Genomic DNA, 18,564 nt, shown 5'->3' with positions numbered 1-18,564 from the left:
GAAAACATGAGAAAAAAGCATTGAAATAAAGGTAAAAAGCATGTTTAAAAAATGCATGCTACTGCTACGTCAGTGACACGTTCAATTGGTTCATTCCTGCCATTACGTCATGCTAAACTCAGGTTATGATTGGCTCACTTCCGGAAAGAATACCCTACATCGACAGACTGTGTGAGAATTGAACATGGACAAAAATGTGATGTTTGTTGCGCCACTTTTGTGCTTAAAGTTGCTGAATAGCACGAATAGCACTGAATATGAGTTCTCTATATACCGTGTGAAAATGAATAGGAATGAACGCTGGGATGAATTAAATTTGGGTGGGTTAATTGTTTTGTACGTTCTTTTGGCGAAATATTAGCCATTTATATTGCTGATGCGCGGAAGAATTAAATAATCTGATTTCTGGCCGAGCAGTGAAATCAGACCATTTTGTTTCATGCCAGTGAGGTGGACTTCAGGTAAAGGAGAGGAGCTAAAGACTTCCAACATACAAACCTACAGCGCCTCTCCTCGGTTGGAAAACTTTCGTTTGACACCTGCTCTACTTATGCCAAAACCTGCAGGAAACAACAAGGACAACCTGTAGAGACATACCTATGCACTCTACCATCTGACCAAGCAATAACAGTTTGCATTAGGAGAATTTCAACCAATAACAGCTCAATGTGAAACTTAATGACAATGACACCAATTAGTTAGGTTTATTTAGGTTTTGTTAGAAAGTAGCACCTCCGGGGATAGCGCCTCTCCTTGGTTGGAAAACCTTCGTGTGACTGTGAAGTCTGCTCTACTAATACCTAAGTTTTTGCTGCTAATTTTCATAAATTTTTAGCCAGGCTAGAAAAGTCCAGCTTAACCCTCCTTTGTTGACATTCCATTGCTGTTTTTTGTTTATCCATTTGATGATTTGTTCTTTTAATCAAACACTCTGCCTGAACAGAGGCAGTGTGCTGGTTCCTAAGATGTGTACAGAATTAGAGCAGCCTGTTTGATGTGACCACCACTGAAAACAGCAGGGGCATGCTGGCAAATGAGCATGAATAATGTTCTCTCTCCCCTCTCTCTCTCTCTCTCTCTCTCTCTCTCTCTCTCTCTCTCTCTCTCTCTCTCTCTCTCTCCTCTCCTCTCCTCTCCCTCTCCCTCTCCCTCTCCCTCTCCCTCTCCCTCTCCCTCTCCCTCTCCCTCTCCCTCTCCCTCTCCCTCTCCCTCTCCCTCTCCCTCTCCCTCTCCCTCTCCCTCTCCCTCTCCCTCTCCCTCTCCCTCTCCCTCTCCCTCTCCCTCTCCCTCTCCCTCTCCCTCTCCCTCTCCCTCTCCCTCTCCCTCTCCCTCTCCCTCTCCCTCTCCCTCTCCCTCTCCCTCTCCCTCTCCCTCTCCCTCTCCCTCTCCCTCTCCCTCTCCCTCTCCCTCTCCCTCTCCCTCTCCCTCTCCCTCTCCCTCTCCCTCTCCCTCTCCCTCTCCCTCTCCCTCTCCCTCTCCCTCCTCTGCCCCACTCTTCCCCAGCAGGTGGCCATGATCACCGTCCTGCTGCCGGAGGAGCTGACAAGGCAGCAGCAGGGCTCGCTAACAGGCCTGTTTGAACGCGACCCTCGCGACCCTCGTCGCGCCGCCTTGGTCGTCACGGGCCTCCAGTATCGGCTGCCGGAGGCGCGCAGTCTCGGCTACCTCATCAGCCCGGCGGACAGCCGAGACTTCTCCGGCGCCGTGTTCGCCTACCTGCACAACTATGTGGTGATCACGAACGGACGCGTGCCCCGCGTGCTGCGCTGTGTCATCGACGGCCAGCCGGTGCCGGCCGAGTCGGTGACGCTGGCGCTCTACAGTCCGGCGGCGGTGCGCGGCGCCGACATGCTCCGAGGAAGTCTGGCCGGAGTGGGAGCAGCGTGTGACGCGGCTGCTGGTAATGCTCAGACGAACCACGCGTCTGCCGACGGTGTCGCGAACGGTCGGCGGGCCCCGCCGGCGCCGGACGGCTCGTGGGACCCTCTGCAGCTGATGGTGCGCGCCGTGCTGGCCGCCGAGCCGGCGCCGGCGGCGCGCGCGCGCATGCCGCTCGGTCTCGGTATCGGCTGGCTGCAGTGGCTGGTGCTGGAGCTGTGCTCGCTGGCGTTCGTCGGCCCGCCGTGGCCGGCGGCGGCGGCCGGCGCGGCGGCGCTGCGCATCGGCTGGCTGCAGTGGGCGCTGCTGGAGCTGGCGCTGCTCTGCCGCGTCTCGCAGCTGCACCGGCTGCTGGTCTGGCTGCGGGTGGACGTGCGCAGCGCCAGCCGCTCGCTGCTCTCGGCGCCGGCGCGCTGCAGCAGCCTGCTGGCGCAGTGTCTGCTCCGGCTGAGCCAGGTGGCGCGGCTGGCCATGCACCGCGGCCGCTCGGTGGTCTGGCTGGGCTGCGTGTGCGCGCTGGTGTGTGATGTGGCGCTGGGCGTTATCCTCACTCGGCTGGTGCAGCGTCGGCTTGACTCGGCCGCGCTCCTGAAGACGGTCACCGAGCTCTCCACGGTGAGTCGATCGGACGGACGCCGAGGGGTGTCTACGGGCTCATAAAGGAGAGGGGCATCGCTGTTTTTGCAGTTAGTGAACGTAAGCGCATCATCGCTTCATTTTGCGCTATTTCAGCGTCGGTCCTTTGAGTATCATTGAATGTAGAGCTCTACTGCAGCTGAGCTCGAGAAACTAAGCTGGCTGAAATTATTGACCACTCACGTTAAGATAATCTTCTAGGTACCATGTGACATTTTGTGACAATGTTTTACACTCCTCAGTTCGTTGTTTGGCTCTAGATGCCAGCACAGCATCTGAACACCTCTGTCTCCGCTGTCCGTCTGTCCAGGGCGTGTTGAACACCCCTGTCCGTCCTTCCATCCAGGGCGTGATGTTGCAGCTGCAGTCGCTGCTGCAGTGGATGATGGGCGCGCCGGCCGGCCTGAAGCTGAACACGCCGCTCACCACGGCTCTGGGAAGCTTCTTCTTGTACCACGTGCAGCTGTGGGGCGCCTTCATCACCCTGGTGACGCCCACAATGATCACAGCTATCCAGCTGCTGCTACCAATGGGGTGAGACGGGGCAGGATGACGGTGTCTGTGGGTTTGATGGGAAGGGGCAAGAATAACTCGGTTTAGGTAAGCGTAGGCAATGGGCATTGAGCAGTGAGCTCTTAGGATATTATCAATGGCTCGTGTAGAACGTTAAGCATTGGCTCGTAATATAATGCATATTTATGGGGCGATTGAGGACATCCCTACGAACAACGATCAATAGTAAATTGTAAAATCAAGATTTCAACTGTGTGTTTTGCAGTGAGAAATACTTAGTGAAACTTTGTTGCTCAAAAATATGAAAAATATGAATCTGTCTTCTACCTGAATAGGGATAACGTACTATATTAGCGTTAAAGAGTTATTCATCATTTGTCAGTCGCGTTCTTTTCCCCTTCTCCGATAGTTTCTTCACGTCTGATTATTGCGCACATTTCACACTCTGCTACATAAGCATGTTTCCTCACTAGCATATCATCCATTCTCCCTCCCCGTCCTAGCCCCGCTCGGTCTTTGTCCGAGCTCCCCCCTCCCCCCCCCCCCGTTGACCGCAGTTGAGGCCACCCGTCACCATCCCACCTGTGTGACACCTGTCTTTGTGCCACGGATGTGCGTGCCGAGCGGGTGACGGCCACGCCGGTTTGGTATTGATTTCACCGCGGTGCGGCCACCGCTGCGGACTGAATGTGACAATAACACGGTCTGTTTCAGCTACCTGGGAGCGTCGTTTCTGTTCAGCCTGCTGTCGGATCTGCTTTCGCTGGCCACATTCCACGTGTACTGCGTCTATGTCTATGCAACGAAGTGAGTTTTACCTATGCGATGCATGCTTTTACTTGGGAAAAATAACAAAAATTGATTGTACGTTAGACTTTTAGGATAGCCAAGATCTTGAAGCCAAATAAGATGCGTTTTTCATCCCAGATGAGGCGTTAAAAAACGAATGTTTATTTCCTTGCTTCGGCTGTGTTCAGGGCCTCGTTTCATAAAGCGAGTCCGTAACTTACGCCGTTTTTTGGGCATGTATTGCAAGCGCATGTGAAGCGATAAATTTATTTCCCCTTCTCCCTTCTGTTCTTGCTTGCAAGATAAATAAATGCAACGATTCAAACTATCGCCATCGCTTCACATGCGCTTGCAATACAAGACCAAAAACTGCCGTAAGTTGCGGACTCGCTTTATGAAACGAGGCCCAGGTCGAATAAAACGAATGTAACGACGCAACATTTTATTGAACGCGGCTGCCAGACACTGAATACCCTGAGAAATACATGTTTTAATATATCCTGACCTGTATGACTGAAAAGCCGACTGACCGTTTCCGTTTCTCAGGCTGTACCAGCTGGAGGTGCGGTGGCTGGTGCGACTGTGGCGGCTGTTCCGCGGCCGCCGCTGGAACCCCGAGAAGCAGCGCGTCGAGACGTGGCCCTACACGCTGGAGCAGCTGTTCCTGGGCACGCTCTGCTTCACGATCCTGCTGTTCCTGTTCCCCACAGTGCTGCTCTACTATGCCGTGTTTGTCGTGGTGAGTGAGGGGTGCTGGCGGGGCTGGGAACTCGAGTTTGTGACTGGCTGGGTGGGTGGATGAGACGCCCTCTGCCTCGTACATTTTGATGTTTACTCCAGCGACTTTATACTGTCAACTGTTTACGCAGTTACAATATGCTGGACGCTTACGTTGTGTGGGATATCCGTTTGGTTTTATTCCGCTGGCTGCTATAGCTGGTTCGTTTTTTGTCATCCAGCGCCACTCAACATTACTTATAGCATTGTGATTGGCTTGTGTCATCGCTGCTAAGCTCTATTAGCTAAGTAGAGTGGCTGGTAGCTGCCTACCTGTAGCTGTAACGTCTCTTCAGCTGTAATATCGGTGCTGTAAGCTCCTGTTAAAGCTCCCCCATTCAACTCCCTCCCCCGCGCTGCGCCGCCGCAGCTGCGTCTCACGGTGCTGGCAGCCGTGGGTCTCCTGACGCTGCTCATCTACGTCATCAACGTCAACCCGCTGCTGGTGGTGGTCAGCTGGCTAGCGCGCGCCAACTGCGTGGCCGGTGAGTGGTGCGGGGGAGTGGAGGGGCGGTAGGTGGTTCTAGTGTTCGAGAGGGGTGGACGATGAAGGATGGAGGAGTCTGTATGAGTGTGTCAGTGTTTATGTAGATTGCTTCTTCATTGGTTATGAGAGTGTCGGAGTGGAGAAATGTTTTGATATTTGTGGTAGTTTGATAATATGAGGGCCAGTTCCAAGTAAATGTTGTCACATGGGGGAGTTATAGCAGCATCTCGCTCTGGTGCCTTTGGACGCCATTTTAGCATGACCTCACGCCGTCTCACAGTCCCGCAGTTAATGAAGTAGCCCATACGATGCCACTCGCCCAGCTGTCCTCTGGTCATTACCTTCCCCACTGACCGTGGTCCCGCTCTCCACCTTTAGGCAGTCTTCTGGTGACCGTTCTGCGCCAGGACCGGCGCAGTCTGGTCACCCGGGTCGAGCTGACCACTGCGCCGCTGGGCGACACTCTGCGGTGGTTTTGGTGTCCGGCCGACCCGGGCCTGGCGCCCCTCCGCTGGGGCCAGCTTCTCGACTCGCTGGTGCGCGGAAACCTGGTGTACCCGGTGTGACGCGAAGGAACACCAAGGGGAACCGCCGCTGATGCATGCATGCTGTGATATGGTCAGAGAGACTGGCAGACGTCGCCAACAGGTGCGGTAAGCTGCCAAAGTCGCGGGGGAGGGCTAGGTGGAAGTTGACATGACAGACATTCACGGTTTGCGTTTGTATGGGAAGTGTCAAGGCGGGTAGTAGCGTTTGACTCCTACGTTGCCTTGGCCGGTTTGGGATAGAGCTGACGCAGCCTTACGTCAGTTATGTAAAGTTGATAGTTCAGCTCATCCAGTGCCCGGCCGGTGGGGTTGTATTGCTGTGCTGTGCGGTGCCAGTCTCGGATTGTTCCATTCCCAGCGGCTGTCGGGGCTGTCGAGGCCTCACCCGTCGCGCTCAGGGCTGTGCTGGGTCGTCCCGGGTGACTCCAGGAGCCATCTGCCGACGTCTTTCATAGGCGAGCGACTCTATAAGTCATACTGAAGATGAGGTGTGGGTGGACAGATTAAGCTCAAAGGCAGAAAGTAGTCGCTGTGTCTAGAAGGAGTTTGAAACTGGAGATTATTTAATTCAATGGGAAGAAAACAGTGGCCAGTGGGGGTGGGCTGTCTCCGGGACGAGTTCAGACAGTCATGGTGCATAGAGTTAGAAGTCCTGTCCTTCGAGTCAAACCGCGCCGTTCTGAGTCAGAATTCGTGCTCGTTCGAGTCAGGAGCCGTGCCGTTCTAGTGCTGAACCGGGTAAGGTGGAGTGCCTAGTCTGCCGCTGCTCGCCCGTCGCCGTTTTTGAGTGTCGTGAGTTTCCATTCACGAGAGGCTCAGACCGCCGCCTGGGGCCTCGTCGGCCCTCGTAACGTCGAGTGTTTGTGATGACGCGGCACCTGGTAAGTTTCCAGTGGCGCCGCGGGGCGTGTTTCCAGTGCTCCTCAAATGCACACAGGGAGCTGTGTGTAACTGCTGGTCGGTTTGAGGTTTACTGGGCTGTTCCGCAGTGATTTATTTGTCTTGACATTATGCATATCATTCATTCATCATTATAACCGCATTGTGCGCAATATAGTTCATTCCATACATATTTTGTGTTTTACTCGATTCTATGCACCGTATTTCCTCTTTCCCTCCGCTTGGGTCTGTCTCGGCACGTTTGGGCGGTGCGTCGCCCTCGCTATCCCTCCTCTGTCCTGTGTCGCACACTGTTCCGGCTAATCGGGAAGTACCTCATTGCCGACAATTGCGCGCGCCGGCCGCACGGAGCGCGCGCCGGCGGCCGCTGCGGGCGCGGTGTGCGGCCCGAGTCCAGTCTGTCCTCTCCCGCCCGCCCGTCCGCCGCCGGCCGTACCATGAGCGCCCCTCGCCGCCGTCCGCTGCTGCCGCTGCTGCTGGTCGCCCTGCTGCTCCTGCTCGTTTGTGAGCCGACCGAGGCGAGAAGAGGAGGACGCCGCCGGGGAGGCAGCAGGAGGAACCGCTTCGGAAACGTGCCGATCGACGGCATGTACCGGAACCCCTCCGCCAAGACCTACTACATGAACCCCAACGTGAGTGTTTCGCGGGGATTCGACAAGGTGTGGAGGGCGGGGAACCTGTGGGTTGTGCGCTGGTAGGTAAGGGAAATAGGCGATGAGCTATCGCTACTGACATGATTTCTCACCGATTGAGTTATGAGTGGTCTGACAATGTATTGTATCTTGAAACCTTGATTTTAACGGTGCTCGCCCTTGATTTAAGTTTTGAATAGTTCATTGAATGATATTCAGCGCTTTCGTTTGCTGTAATGCTGGTGTTTTGGAGCTTTTGTAAAAGTAAGTGACGTTTAATTTGGCTTTCAATAAGAAAGTCACCTTGACTTCACTGCATCAAATAACTTCGTCAACGCTTTTTAACTTTCACGCTTCTGCCATTATAGTTTCCTGGCTTTCTGTAGCCTTTCGTCGCCCTCCATATCAATCTCGCTGACTGTTCCACCGTTCCTCAGGGCGCCCAGATCAGCAAGTGGTCTCACTTCGAGTCGGAGTACATCCTGGGAAGCAAGATCGTCTTCATGTGCACCGCCACAGGGAAGCCGAGGCCACACATCTCCTGGTACAAGAACGGCATCGAGGTGTACGCGCACAGCTTCTTCCAGGTCAGGGTCGCGTTCGGGAGGGTGGAGTCGTAATAGGTCAAGGTCGCGGTTGGGAGGGTCGGGTCGCAATAGGTCAGGGTTGCGTCGGAGGATGGAGATCGTTAGGTCAGGGCTACATCGTAGGCTGGGGCCGCCATAGGAATGTCAGGGTCACATTGATTGATGCAGGTCTCTGAGAGTGTAAGGGTCACATTGAAGGGTGCAATCACGAGAGGGGAGCCAGATTCAAGGATTATCGAAAAGCTTGCCTGAAACAGATCAGCCGAAGCCGAATACACGCCATGTGCCAATGCACCTTTTTACGTATTGTGTGTCTGCTTTGGTGTTGTTTTGAAATGCGCTGTGGATACCGATTTCTTGATAGCTTAACATCTCAGTGTTATCGTTAACCCGCGCCCTGCTGGGGGGGGGTGTTTGAACACCCCCCCCTGTGGTTTTTCGCGAATATCTCAAAAACGGCGGCGCGGAGCGCCGCCGTTTTTGGTACACCTTATCATACATCAATTCTACACATGTTGTGAAAATTTCAGACCAAGGTCATTCAAGGTCAGGTCACCAGGTCACTCGAAGTGACCTCACCTCATAAAAAGTTTCAATGTCAGTCATAGCTACACCGAGTGACCGATCGCTTTGAAACTTTCAGCGATTGCTAAGAGCATTAGCATGTACAAAATGTATATCTCAGAATTTTGATATCGATGACCTAAGGTCAGGTCAATTTTGCGACCTCACCATTATAAGTCAATGGGAGAAAATTGAAATGCGCCTGTTTTGGACGAAAGACATTATAAACACTCCCAAACACTGAATTACAAGTGGTTTAGACACACTGAACATGAAAATGGTGTCTGTGACCCCTGTTTATGCCCTGAGGTCATCTTAGGTCACGAATGGTATCTAACAATTTTTCGCAAATAACTTTTGATAGAGGCATGCTAGAGCGATGAAAACGCCTTAGATGTGTTCAGCTCGACGATACGGATCGACTGATATGCAACATGACCCTTTCCGGTCAGGTCATGACCTTGACCTGAGGTCAAATTTTCAAGTTGACCTTTCAAGGTCAAATTATAGTTCTTTCGATGCGTCTTGACGAGAGGAACACGATGCCGGTAAAAGTAAGCTCGTACAATGCTTGGGTCAAAAGTTATTGCAGAAAAACTGTTTCCGAAAAAATCGGCTATTTTTGCAGTTTTTGCCCCCTGCAGGCAAAACCGTTGACGTTAGGTCAAATCTGAGAGAATTACTCAGAAAGGGCGTTAATAGGGCTATCGAATGCGCTTTTCCGCGGCGCTGTAGCTCTATTGGTTCCCGAGTTATGCGTTGGCTTCTTGGAAATTTTCGACATTCGACCTGGAAATCGGCGAAAATTTGCCTTCAATGACCTCTGGTGACCTGACCTTTGACCTGACCAAAAAATTAACCGAAGTGATTTCCTCATTATTTTTGACGCTCTTTCGAACGCCGCCTTCCGCGTATCGCTACGTGGCCCAGGAGCCGAGTTAGAAGGGGGGGGGGGTGTTCAAACACCCCCCCCCCCCAGCAGGGCGTGGAAATCCAGGACCCCCAGCCGGGCGCGGGTTAAGCTAGCTGACGTGCTCTCTGATACGTTTTAGGGACTCTTTAACCCTAAGAATTGGATCCCACCCGCGTATTATTAAGCAGCATTTCTGTCGCGCAAAAAAAAATTGCGTGTAGTTTTTGTGGCTTGGTATCCGTTGCTCCAAACTGAGAGACAGCTAAGCTTGCATGCGAACGTTATGTAGTTTTATTTCCGAATGCATTTTGCTTTGATCCTTGCCAGCAGCTGGACGAAAAAAAAACCAGCACATCTATTAACCTCAGAGTGCAGTTTTAAACCTCACAGCAGAGCAGAGTGTTATTACCAAGGAGAAGATGAAATCCACATTGCCACGGTACTATTCCCGTAATATGGCTAAACTTTGCATTCACGATTTTGAATACTGAATGAATACTACGCGGCTCAAAACTTTTACATATGTCCGCTGTCGCTGCATCACGCTGGTGGCTGACACACCTTTCTCCCGGCAGATCACCGAGTACAAGGTGGGAAGCAACGTCACCGTCTCTCGGATGGAGATCACCCCCGCCAAGCAGAAGGACGCCGGCTTCTACGAGTGCGAGGCCGACAACAAGTACGCCGTCGACCGGCGCGGCTTCCGAACAGACTTCATCATACAGATGGAGTAGTAGACGGCAGCGGTTCGGGCGGATACTGCGGCGTGTCCCTGAGACTTGTGTGGTCTTCCCAGTCGTGGATGGAGGAGAATGTGATCTGGCAGTGTCTCTGGCGCAGGAATGGCACAGTGTGTCGAAACCCTGGCCTTGATTGTCAGTAGGGAGTAGACATGGGTTACAGAAGTTCTTGGGGACGGAAAGGAGGCTTACTGGGTCGCCAGTGGTTTTTGCTGTTCGGAAGTGGGAGGAGCGACCGAAGTAGATCAAAGGCACCGCTAGAGGTTCCAGCGTAAACAATAGTATGGGATCGCGGCATCGCGGCTCGAATAAAGGTCGATGCGAAATAAAGCTCTGTTTAAGGAGATATTTAATTAGGTACGCATCGATGATTGCTGTCCCGATAGATATTCAGTAAGAATTGAATGATTGCTTAAAAATTGGCAAACTGTTTTATGTATTTGTCATGAATATGGCTTGGTGTGAGGCATTGAATGATCGATAATATACCAGCAGTGACATGCAGTGGCCTTTGATAATCCTTTTATTCTCTATACAAGCCTTCATGATAAAAGAAAGTGCGTTTACATACCCTATCCTTACATTAGGTCATGCTGATGCGAATTGTCCAAACTGAGTCATCAGACCTTGTTAAAGGGTCTTGCGCAGCCTAAACGCTTTCACAAGATCTTTTACCGGAACAGACAATATGAGAAAGGAGCCGACATTGGGAAATGTGTTACTGTCACGCGAACAACTTCTTCCAACGGCTGAGTGCTCATTTAGCTGATGAGGCTGATCAAGATGAACGCCTCTGACAACGAAGCAAACAAGACCAAGTAGTATTGTCCTATTGCGTGTCTGAAAGGAGTGTTACGGAAAAGGGCGGTCGTAGACATGGCTCGAACATGCCTCTCGGAACGTTCGCTTGCGTGACAGCAAGTAAGCCAGGCCAGCGGCACAGGGGGACTACCCTAACAATAACATGATTGTTTTAGACGAATGTTACGTGACTTGACTTTTATCATGCTTTGTTTTATGACAATGTCAATATAGAGTAGAGAACAAATAGTTGTGCTAGCTGAAACGAAGACTTAACAAGACGCCCAGACTGTTTCACAGGCGCCAGTATCCTTGGCGACAGCAGCTCTAGATGTCGTCAAGGCCAGCGGCACTGACACCGGACGGGCGGGCGTACCCGGCTGCCGGGGTGACCCAGGCCGGCCGACCTCTGCCTCCTGGCCGGATGCGTTAATAAGTCAGCTCTGCCGTCGCCCGGGCCGGACCAATGGCGACCCGTCGGCCATCACCGTAACGACCTGCCGGCGACGGTCGCTCTCCGGCAGCCGCCGCCGCTGCGGCGCGCTCACAAGGCGGTGGCGGTCCGGCCGCGCCATGGGGCTCCGGCGCGAGCTGGTGTTGCTGCTGCTGGTGACGGCCGTCCTGCTGCCGCAGCCGCCCCGCGCCGACGCCAGCCTGCCCAAGTACTGGTTCAAACTGAAGCGGAGACTGCGTAACCACGTGTACAACAACCACCCGATCGGCGGACGGTACCGCAACACCGAGACCAAACACTACTACGAGAACGAGGACGTGAGTCGATGTGAAGGGGAGAGGGGCAGAGCCTGGTCGGGAATTCAAGTGAGTGCGCGATGACAAGGGGTTGTGGAGATCTAACGTCCAAACTTTTCTTTCATTCTGGCTGGATGGGTTCAAGCTGTACCACGGTGCTAATGCAACGGAATTTCTTGAACGTCTTTGTGGCTTATGCTGCGATGTATTAAAGGGCCAAGTTATGTAAGGCTTATCTTGGATTGAACAGTGATCGTTGGTGACGTGATGCCCCTATGATTGAGCGTACCCCTGAACGGCCGGTTTTCAGAAGGCGCACATTGTGAAGGCGTCGCACTTTGAGTCGGTGTACGAACTGGGCCACAAGATCTCCTTCATCTGCGTGGCCAGAGGCAGTCCTCGCCCAACCATCACATGGCGTAAGGACGGACAGGAGATCCCCACTCACAAGTTCCTCAAGGTGAGCAGTGTAGACGGTGGTACGGGGACCCACAGTTGCTACTGTACAGCGACCCTGAATGAATTGTCCCAACACCCTCACAGGGAAGAACGATAGGCTGTCAGAGGGCACGTACAGAAAACCTCAGCTGCTCTTGTACAGGGACCGGCAGTCGATATCAATGTTATCGGTTTTTACTGTACAGGACAGACGGCTCGAGTTGGGGTTCGTGTACAGAAGCAACTGCGGGTCCCCGTACTATTTTACTTTTTTAAAGTCAACTCAAGGGCATGTCTGATGTAAGTGATCTATCGTAATATTAGGATAAGATTTGCGCTGATTTGTTGATAAATGTTACTCAGGCGCATTTTATGTTGCCTGTCAGGGCTTGGGAGTGAAAACTCGCACTGTTACCGCTCAATAGTTGAAACTCGCACTTTATGTCTGTTATAGCTCTGGGAGTTTATGCTCACTCTCTGTCTGCATTCTGCAGCTTTGAGAGTAGAAACTCACACTCTGAGTCTGTCTGCTGCAGCTTTGGTAGTGGAAACTCTCGCTCTCTGTCTTCTATTACAGCTCTGGGAGTGGAAGCTCACCGGTGACCGTCTCAAGTCCAAGCTGGAGATCGACCCCGCCTCACAAATGGACAAGGGCATCTACCAATGTATGGCGGACAACCAATACGCGATCGACGTGCGCGCGTTCCGGACCTCGTACGGAGACAGCTAACGGGGAGGCCTTATAACACTATTTTCAGTGTTCGCTGGTCACAAATTTTGATATCTTCCTTGTTTCTTCGATGCTAGAGACTACAATAGTCGAAATTAACCGGTTCACATAAATTCTTCAATGGCATCATTAGAGTAAGACATTCAATCTATTGTGTCATTCGGTTTTAATCTGGAGCGTAATGCTCTACGAGAGAAGAATTTCGAAGCTAACAAACTTTGTGTCCTCTAATGTCGAGCTAAGATGTCGTTTTATTCACTATGCAGATGCATAGACTGAGATGTAATGATATCCAATGGATGAGATCCAGAATAATAAACATGCTTTAAAGGCAGTTTTTTTTTTTCATTGATCTAATTTCCCAGTATACACGAATGCTATATGATTTCAATTGAGACTGCAGCCTACACCACTTGCAAATGTTATCAAGGAAAAGTACATTGGCACTTGTCGGCTACAGAGGCTGCTGCGACATCTAGATAGCGTGAACTATTGACTGCCTAGAGGGCGGTAGCTGTGGGCTTGTTAGACAAGAGTTGAATGGTATTATTAGGTGGGTGGCCGTGGGTTGTGGGAGACTGCCACGGCGCTCTTGGCAGGGCTCAGTCAGGAATTAAAGGGAGGGTGGAGGGGTTGAAGAGTTTTGCTCATTCGTCTAAGGAACCAGTAAGCACGTCTTGAAATTGAATCGTGCCTCGCAGTTGATGACTAGTTAGGCTTAGAAATGTGGAAAATGGAGTAGGTAGCTTGCAAGTTAAAAGTGTTTTTACGGCAATATTCCTCTAAAATCTAAAGTCCTTACGGCTGTTTGCTGCGACATGCGTTTTTGACGGGCTAATTCGGCATAAAGCACTTATGCTGAGTAACTTTAAAGGTAACAGTTTTCATGTTTCCTGTGGAATTAATGTGTGGCGGTAATTTTCTGATGCGATGTACCTAATCGTAACGTATACCTAAACGTTATGTACGCCGTGCACCGACCATTTATCTTCTATCATTTATGCCCAGGTATTGTCTTCTCCATAAAAAATAAGGCTACGTTGCAATTCCATGAATTACTATTTACGTTTCGTGTTTGCGCATGCCTTACTTGGAAGATGGAAGGCCCGAAAAGTTGCATTTTGAACGTAACAACTATGTATGAGCGGCTAAACTATCAGTTTGATTGTTTGACGTACCCAATTAAGTTGATTTTTACTCGCTTGAAATCATTAATCGATTAAAAGAACCAGACCTTTTGTAAAAATGTGCACCAGAGCTTCACGTTTCGGAAATTTGGTGGCTGAGCTGTTTGTTACTTATTACAGTTATATCTTGCAACCTTCTTCATATTACGAATACACACTCGCCTGCTCACCAACTCTGACCTCGTCAGGTGTCCTACTGCGCCGCCTCAGGTCTCGGGTCACAGCCCACCTCCTACCCGGCACGTCCGCTAGTTCAGCGGCCCCGTCTCTGAGCTCTGCCGGCACCAGTTCCCACGGCTCCGGGCTCAGTGATACATCGACTCCCGACCCACAGGCCTGCACGGTTCTCCGCTGCCGATTACGGCTGTGATTGTTCTTCAGAGCGAGGACCCCGGCAGCGGCCGCCCGCCCGCCCGCCTGTCCATACCCAATTATTTATCGATTCCGCGATATTGTTTCCCAGTTGCAATCGGGCCTATAAATTAGCCGCGCACGGTCGGCGGTCCACCGTGGCCGATAATGCAAATATTGCCGGAATTTATCGTCCATTAGTCGAGCTGTTGTTTTTGCTGACTGGGCATTGTTTTAATTCGGTGGCAAAAAGGGCAGCGCGTGTTGAGCTTGGTGCATGGAGCGAGGTTTGGTACCGACCCGGGGAGGGACGCGGCTGCTCCGATCAGCGCAGACCGCCGACTGGGGGGGGGGGGGGGGCAGGCCGCAGGATAACACGCACGGGTCGGCCGATTGGGCTCCTGCGTGGTTCGACCTGATGCACACGGTTATTGCTACTCGCATGGTATAAAATGTTGGAGATGGTTCCACCCTAGATCAAATCAGTTATGACTCAAGTGACATGAATTGTTTATTCTCGATAAACACGAGCGTCGAGCACTGATCAGAAAGTTGTTTTATTTTTACGAAATAGTGACGTGCATTTGTCTCTGAGCCTCGATATCTACAGTGCTGGAGAAGTCATGGTCTAGACTCTAGAACTTCTTTCTCCTCCCTCTCCTTCCCTCCCTCCCTCCCTCTCGCTGCTCTCCTCTCCAAAAGCCACCCAGACAGAGCGGCGCCTCGGCCGGACAGGCAACACCACGGTATCTCGCTCAGCCCAGTGAATACCCTCGACAGGTATGCCGCCTCTCCCGTCTCCCCGCCGCCCGGTGGGGAGGGGAGGGGAGGGGACGGTTCCCACGCGCTCCTCTCGGCGACGGCGGCCGCCTTTGAAGGTGCCGCCGCCGGGTCCATGAGACGGCGACACGCCGGTCGGAGGGGACGGAAGCTGCAGCGGGGCTCCGGTGGGCTGCACGGTTGGAAAAGGTGCGGTGCACGCGAGTAGCGGACATTGAGAAAGGAGCGCGGTGGGTGGAGAGAGGTTGTGAAGTGAGGAATGTCCGAGACGCTCCCTTCAAACACGGTTTCAGCCAGTTTGCATTGGGTTCCCGAGCAGGATTCATTATATGACATGGGCTTTTTACGGAAAAGGCCACCGATACGGTACGAAGGACTCACGCCTCTCCATACACTGATACCTATTCCGATTCCCCGTGTCAGTCCTTTCATGTATCCCAAAGCATTAAAGTCTATCCTCTCCTGTCTTTTTTCTATTTCCCGGGATGCGAGTGATCCATCCTATTTTCACAGACTACTTCTGCACTGTCCATGCATCGCTCGGCTCAACATGCCCAATACGCCACCACCGTTCTCCCTCTCGTTCTCGGCTCATTGACCATCCCATCCTCTCCGTCATGTATGTAGGCCGTTACAAATGCCACCGAGCTCTCTGACGAGCGGCGGGAAGGGTGGTCCGGTATGTACATACATACCTCAGCACGGTCACAAAGTGAGCCAGTCAGTAACTGGTGACACCGCCGATGAAGTCCAAAGACCGCAGCACCAGCCTTTCGTTGTGGAGATGGCGCAACTATCCACCGTTTGCCGTCACCGGCCTCCGAACCCGCATTGTTGTGGAATTGAGTGTCAATCGAAAAAGGCTGAGAAAGCTTAATTTGAATGCAGCAAGGGCATGTGGATAAAAGTCTTTTTCGGATATGAGTGTTTTGTAACTTAGGGCACCATGCACGGCGTACGCATGGGATGATGTTTTGAGCATTAGATATTAAATCGAAATTAAAATATAATGTTTTTAACTATACACCTGCCCAACAAATGTTTCTAGCATACCTATTGAAAGGAGGGAAACACTTCAAAACGTTTAAAAATCGAAGTAAACACAACAAAATAAAAATTGATGTCAAGTTATACTTTTTGTCCAATTCAGTTTGAATGGGACGCTTGGTAGGCGTGCCTTTTATCATGTAACGACTATATATATACCGACTATCATGTACCTACTATATAAAAGCCGTTATTTATCCATTTTATTTGTCGAAATGCCATAAAGGTTGAGCCTTCATGAAATGAACACTGATGAAACACTAAAAAAAAAACAGCCGTTATTTTATAGGTACGCCCATCACTCGGAGATAACCAGAAAAAAATTATCACATAAGGTAAAGCCCTGTATATCGCTTGCTATTCCTCTGCCCCACTCTTGACGCTGACGCCCAGGACAGAGCCCCCGTTCTCTGTAGAACCCCGTATCACCACGCCGAAGTCGATGCCGGCGAACGGGTGGTAGCAGCAGCGCATGTCGGCCACGTCGGTGCAGATGCGCGTCGCCTGAGTGTCGGGGTTCGGATCGGAGGGCTCGGCGCCGCGGCAGCAGTGCAGCACGCGCCGGCCGCGCCTGCGCTGCTCGCACTGGCCGCTCTGTGTCAGAGTCGGCAGCAGCGGCACCAGGTCCGCCGGCAGCCGCGGGTACTGGTCGCGGCCCGGCAGCAGGTAGCAGCAGCTCGCCCCGGAGAACTGCTGGCAGACGCGGGCGGCGGTGAGGCTGTCCGGCACAGCCGTGTTGTAGCAGCACAGCATGCTGCCGAAGTTGAAGCAGCCCTCCGCCTCCATGTCGATACGGTCGCCGCCAACTTTGAACAGCTCCGGACTCGGAGCTGAGGCGCTGTACGTCGTGGTGTTGAAGACCAGCTCTTCCGTTTCCGTAGAGTTGTCCACTAAAAATGAAAGCAGACATGAGGCATACATGACTATTGACTAGATTTAATCGTACGATAAGTATCTTTATAGCAGTCAACACTTGAAATCATGGGAATGTAAAAACCGGCAAAGACAAGAGGACTTAGGAAAAGTCGTCCAAAAATCACAAGTTGTCTTAGTCAACTCCATGAAAGAAGCCATCGTCCTTTCCCAGTCAGAGCTGTTTGAAGTTTTCCTTACCGGCAGCGGCGGCCAGAGCCAGCGCCTGACCGACGATCAGCAGTTTGACGGCGCTCTGGAGCTCCATGGCTGGCGAATGATGCCGCCTCTGCGACAGCACAACGCTTATATATTGATCCGTTGCTGCAATGCAACTCAGTTGATGTTTACAACACCGGCCGGATAAAAACCCAGACCTCGTAACATGGGCTGGGTGTGAGTCAGCTGGCTCATGAGGACATGAGAGTGGTGTTTAGATTCATGAACGAAGTGACATCACGGAAAGCTGTGGGTAGGTATGCACTATGCAACATGCATTAGGTTCGAAGTTTTACTTGTACCTAGGGACTGTCAATGAGGGTTTGACATGATATCGTTTTGGGCAATGCGTATTCAGTGTGTTCACTTACAATGCAAGTGAAGGGATTCCGCGCATTTCTTTGTTACTCTGTCCAGTGTCCATATATGTTGGGCGGATGAAATTGCTTTTTTTTCGCTGAAACAAATAACTATATATGTGCACATGGTATTGATTGAAATGCCGGAGATTAGTCTGATCCCAAACAAAAACGAGGCGGGGGAGGGGGAGAGCCACGGGATATAGCAGTGTTCGGAAGATAAAAATAATCAAGAAATTACGTGGTATCAGTTAGGACTCTATTGACACTTCTTCACTAAGATGTGACCTCACTTAGTATCTCAGGCCTAACGGTGTGACATCCAAAGGGCAAACACCGTTTAAAGAGACTTTCTGCTATAATAGAAGTTTGTTTTTGTAATACTTTTTTTACACGATGCATTGCTTATCAGCGCTTGTTTTGATATCTACTCAACCAGCAACCTGTTTACCTCCCTCAGTAAGACGCATCCAATGGTGATCTTAACCCGCGGCGGACCGGGTGTGTTTGGGGTCACCACACGTGACCTCATCTAAGAAAAAGTTAGAATGCTCGTTATAGCTATACCAACTAAACGATCGTCTTCAAACTTCCAGCGATTGATAAGAGTACGTATTGATTGATAACAGTATGTGTAAATTGTGTATCTCGAAATTTTAATATTGGTGACCTTAAGTCAGTTAATTTTGCGCCCTCTCCATTATAAAACAATTGAAGGAAAACATGGAAAGGCGTCTCTTTTGGACGAACGCCATTCTAAACACTCTCAAACGTAGGGATACAGGTCGACTTGACACATTACACTGAAATACATACATTTGCGGGTTGATACGAGTCGTTGCACGTCCTTCGGGCTTCGACCCGCGAGGCGCCCATTGGTGGCCCATTGTGCAGGTTGAGAGATTTAGAATCCCGTGTGCATCTGGGAAAGGCACAGGGGCGAATGAGCCGTCTGATTATCCCGACTGGATGTTGCTTATAGGCAGTACACCTACATCAATCATTCGACTGGAAAACACGTGTTTA

General features: G+C 51.4%; 3 protein-coding genes across 5 annotated transcripts; 2 read left to right on the top strand and 1 right to left on the bottom strand.

Annotated features, from left to right (window-relative positions):
• Nucleotides 1–198: 198 nt before the first annotated feature.
• Nucleotides 199–6,696, top strand: LOC122367380. Of its 3 annotated transcripts, none has more exons than XM_043340410.1 (7): nucleotides 199–461; nucleotides 1,507–2,493; nucleotides 2,861–3,048; nucleotides 3,742–3,834; nucleotides 4,363–4,555; nucleotides 4,964–5,078; nucleotides 5,459–6,696. In XM_043340410.1, exons 2-7 carry the CDS (start codon nucleotides 1,513–1,515, stop codon nucleotides 5,644–5,646), a joined length of 1,758 nt encoding a protein of 585 aa, XP_043196345.1. In that variant the 5' UTR covers nucleotides 199–461; nucleotides 1,507–1,512; the 3' UTR covers nucleotides 5,647–6,696. The 3 variants fall into 3 exon arrangements, with proteins under 3 accessions (XP_043196345.1, XP_043196346.1, XP_043196347.1); XM_043340411.1 differs by having other exon boundaries at nucleotides 232–461; nucleotides 1,504–2,493; XM_043340412.1 differs by having other exon boundaries at nucleotides 329–336.
• A 108-nt stretch (nucleotides 6,697–6,804) lies between these two features.
• LOC122367366 lies at nucleotides 6,805–13,024 on the top strand. Its single transcript, XM_043340383.1, has 7 exons — nucleotides 6,805–7,160; nucleotides 7,598–7,747; nucleotides 9,800–9,954; nucleotides 10,351–10,357; nucleotides 11,066–11,536; nucleotides 11,826–11,975; nucleotides 12,531–13,024. The coding sequence occupies exons 1-7, from the start codon at nucleotides 6,966–6,968 to the stop codon at nucleotides 12,681–12,683; spliced, it is 1,281 nt and encodes a 426-aa protein (XP_043196318.1). The 5' UTR covers nucleotides 6,805–6,965; the 3' UTR covers nucleotides 12,684–13,024.
• A 2,435-nt stretch (nucleotides 13,025–15,459) lies between these two features.
• Nucleotides 15,460–17,250, bottom strand: LOC122367365. The gene is made up of 2 exons (XM_043340382.1): nucleotides 17,162–17,250; nucleotides 15,460–16,938 (listed from the first exon to the last, which is right to left on the bottom strand). Exons 1-2 carry the CDS (start codon nucleotides 17,226–17,228, stop codon nucleotides 16,406–16,408), a joined length of 600 nt encoding a protein of 199 aa, XP_043196317.1. The 5' UTR covers nucleotides 17,229–17,250; the 3' UTR covers nucleotides 15,460–16,405.
• Between the last annotated feature and the right edge of the window lie 1,314 nt (nucleotides 17,251–18,564).

This window comes from Amphibalanus amphitrite, unplaced genomic scaffold (assembly GCF_019059575.1).
Source record: "Amphibalanus amphitrite isolate SeventyFive unplaced genomic scaffold, NRLGWU_Aamphi_draft 000865F_arrow, whole genome shotgun sequence".
Classification (NCBI taxonomy): domain Eukaryota; kingdom Metazoa; phylum Arthropoda; class Thecostraca; order Balanomorpha; family Balanidae; genus Amphibalanus; species Amphibalanus amphitrite.
This window is presented reverse-complemented; position numbering and strand designations above follow the sequence as displayed.